This window comes from Caenorhabditis briggsae, assembly GCF_000004555.2.
Source record: "Caenorhabditis briggsae complete genome, chrII, whole genome shotgun sequence".
Taxonomy (NCBI): Eukaryota; Metazoa; Nematoda; class Chromadorea; order Rhabditida; family Rhabditidae; genus Caenorhabditis; species Caenorhabditis briggsae.
The window spans coordinates 15,456,699-15,460,106 of record NC_013486.2 but is presented as its reverse complement, the minus strand read 5'-3'; the positions used below and the strand labels follow the sequence as shown (position 1 = coordinate 15,460,106).

Below are 3,408 nucleotides of genomic sequence, written 5' to 3'. Positions count from 1 at the left end.
ATGTCGCGTGTGAATATATATCTATGTTGCGTGTGAATTTATACAAGTAAAAACTGGATCATTCAGGATACCTATGATCCATCAACATTCCAACCTGATATTCGCCGTCCATGTATTGAAGGTGTTCAGGAGAAATGCTTGGCTCTCTTCAAACATGGAGGATCAATGTTCTCGCAAAACAACAAGGACAATTTTGAAGATTCAGTTTCCAGCTATGGAAAGAAATGTACGTAAAGTTGAATACTTGAATTATCTTTGGTTTTGCAGCTTATCTAAGAACGTTGCAACTTATCAAAGAAAAATCATCATCTACCACGATATCTCACGGAAACATTGATTTTGACACTGAACACACGACGATTCTGCAATATTTGAAATCTCAAGGATTCAATGCTGGAAGAATGCCACCGAATCCAGTTGTTACGGATGACATGATAATGGAAAACTAGCACACTTCTTCATGTTTCTTTTGTTTTTATCTCCCATCATTATAATTTTTATGCCCCCTTTTTCACATTCGTTTCTCTTTTTTTGGAATCCCAGAACTCGAACCGTTCGAATTCTGTGAATCACGTGAAAATCCCCAAAATCCCAGAACTCGAATTCTGTGAATCACGTGAAAATCCCCAAAATCCCAGAACTCGAATTCTGTGAATCACGTGAATATCCCCAAAATCCCAGAACTCGAACCGTTCGAATTCTGGGAAAAATCCCAGAAATTGAAACGTTATATTTCTGTGAACCACGTATATTTTTGCAAAAATTGAAGTGTTCCTTTTCTGAAAGCCAACTAAAAACCATAAAAATTAAAAAAACTGAAAATCAGCAAAAATAATGTAATTAATACCATATTTCCCGTGATTACGTTGAAATAAAATATTTCTGATAAAAAACCCAGCGATTATGCTATTTATCAGAAGTTGAAATTTTTCTGTGATAAATTACAGAAATTTGATTCATTTTTGATTTTTCCTCCGAGAATTGAAAATTTTGAAATTCACTACTTCTTATAAGTTTCTCATATTTATTTTCTTGATTTTCAGCTAGATCAGAAACAGTTTCGTTATTGTCGTGATTCAAAAAGAAAGCAATAAAGTTCTTGAAGCTATCTTACAGTTATCATATTAACACTTCCAAAAAATAATTAAGTATGACACGATTCCAAAAAAAATTGAAAAGATAGCAATACAAATTCCCAGAAAATCAAGACGTGTTTGGGCTTGATTTGAAGCTATGAAACATTTCAAATTTCACAGTTGTCAAATTCTAAACAAGCACGAGATCATCAAAATGAGCCCAAACATGACATGAAAATCGATTTTTCCCACAAATAAAAAGTGTTCGCCACCGACCGGCCTGTCATCTCTCTTTTTTATGACCTTTGTACTTGCATCATTTTTCTCCAGAACTCTCTTCATTTCCCCTGCTCTCTCTCTCTTGGTTTCTCTAAATCTCCAATTCTCTCGTCTTCCCTTTCAAACAGTCACTAGTACCATTTGTGTTTTGAAAAGACGTCGTGTGCAGATGTCTCCTATTGATTTTCCAGACTATTTTCTATATTATTCTCTATGAATTCCTGTGATTTAGAAATGTTCTATTTATTATTTTTCTGAATACCACAAGCTATTTTTTAAATGGTTTATTGGTAAGTTGTTTTTTTCTTTGCAAAGAATAAACAAGAGGCAAGTGTTTGGGCTCATTTTGATGCTCCTGTACTCATTTCAAAGTGAAAAAGTTTAAAAAATCACAATTTCTCATTTTACAAACTTCAAAATGAGCCCAAACATGCCCAAATTTGCTCAGATTTGATTTAAAGGAGGCGAGACAGCAAAAATTTCGGGGGCAGTTCGGGGGCCGAAATCGCGCCGCGCTTATGTAGATCATCGGTCGTCAGGCGCTTTCGCGCCCCCGTAGCTCAGCCGGTAGCGGCGCTGTACCCCTGAGCTGCTTGTCATGAGTTCAACCCCTCATGGGAGTTCTCTATGTTACACAGTTCTCTTTCTACTTTCTACGTTTAACATTGATATTATCAGTTTCGCTCTTTTTCCTATATATTTTTTCTCAATTTTCAGCTTTTCCAGAAAACATTTTTTTCAGATGACTGGAAGAGTATTCACTCTGAAACATATATTCACTGATGTTGAGAAATTCAAGCAACATTAATATCTCTTTAGTCCAATAAAAGAAAGGCCCGGCCCGGCGGGCCTGTCATTCCACAAGTTTTGAAAATTCCCTCCATAAAATCGCCTGAACCTTTTCTGACCGAAAAAATTCCGAGAAAATCCAAAAATTGGCAGGTGTGCCACTCACTTTTCAACATGTGATTGATGAATTATAGCAAATTTGTCTAGTTCCTTTTTGAGAAAAAAGGTCGTTCTTTTTTTTTGAATTTCAAGAGAACACTCTTCAGAATGTCTGAAAGCTCTCTTTAAAAAAAATTCGAAGAAAATTAGAAATTATCAGCAAAATATTATTTTCATAGAATTTCTAGAAAATAGGATTTCCCATTTTTCTACACTAAATTACCCTTGCCCTTAATTACTCCAAATTACCTCCAAAAGAAACTTCCAGCTAAGATGGCAATTATAAGTGTTCGAACGGAGCTCCATATGTGCTCCAAATCGTGCGGATTCCGTGGAATCTGCTACGAAGCTTCTGGAACACATCTCTGTCGTTGTCCACGTGGATTCATTGGTGACGAGTGTGACACACTCGTCAATCAGTTGACACTAGAGCCAATTGGATTTGGTTACTGTAGGTTTTTTGAAATTTTTGATATTGCGCGTCTTCTGAATTTCTGAATTTCTGAATTTCTGAATTTCTGAATTTCTGAATTTCTGAATTTCTGAATTTCTTTCTGAATTTCTGAATTTCTGAATTTCTGAATTTCTGAATTTCTGAATTTCTGAATTTCTGAATTTCTGAATTTCTGAATTTCTGAATTTCTGAATTTCTGAATTTCTGAATTTCTGAATTTCTGAATTTCTGAATTTCTGAATTTCTGAATTTCTGAATTTCTGAATTTCTGAATTTCTGAATTTCTGAATTTCTGAATTTCTGAATTTCTGAATTTCTGAATTTCTGAATTTCTGAATTTCTGAATTTCTGAATTTCTGAATTTCTGAATTTCTGAATTTCTGAATTTCTGAATTTCTGAATTTCTGAATTTCTGAATTTCTGAATTTCTGAATTTCTGAATTTCTGAATTTCTGAATTTCTGAATTTCTGAATTTCTGAATTTCTGAATTTCTGAATTTCTGAATTTCTGAATTTTTTTGAATTTCTGAATTTCTGAATTTCTGAATTTCTGAATTTCTGAATTTCTGAATTTCTGAATTTCTGAATTTCTGAATTTCTGAATTTCTGAATTTCTGAATTTTTGGACTTCTGAATTTCTGAATTTCTGAA

The 3,408-nt window shown here is 33.9% G+C and overlaps 2 protein-coding genes across 2 annotated transcripts in view; both read left to right on the top strand.

Moving 5' to 3' along the window:
• Positions 1-449, top strand: CBG24220 (the record flags this gene model as incomplete). Its single annotated transcript, XM_045243129.1, has 3 exons — positions 1-30; positions 67-226; positions 268-449. The coding sequence occupies 3 exons, from the start codon at positions 1-3 to the stop codon at positions 447-449; spliced, it is 372 nt and encodes a 123-aa protein (XP_045100870.1).
• A 2,127-nt stretch (positions 450-2,576) lies between these two features.
• The window catches only part of CBG24219, a gene marked incomplete at both ends in the record, with an annotated part of 1,424 nt that continues 592 nt past the window's right edge, over positions 2,577-3,408 (top strand). The window contains one exon of the mRNA XM_045243128.1: positions 2,577-2,748. Within this exon, the coding sequence (XP_045091279.1) occupies positions 2,577-2,748 (172 nt within the window). The remainder of the gene's footprint in view (positions 2,749-3,408) is intronic.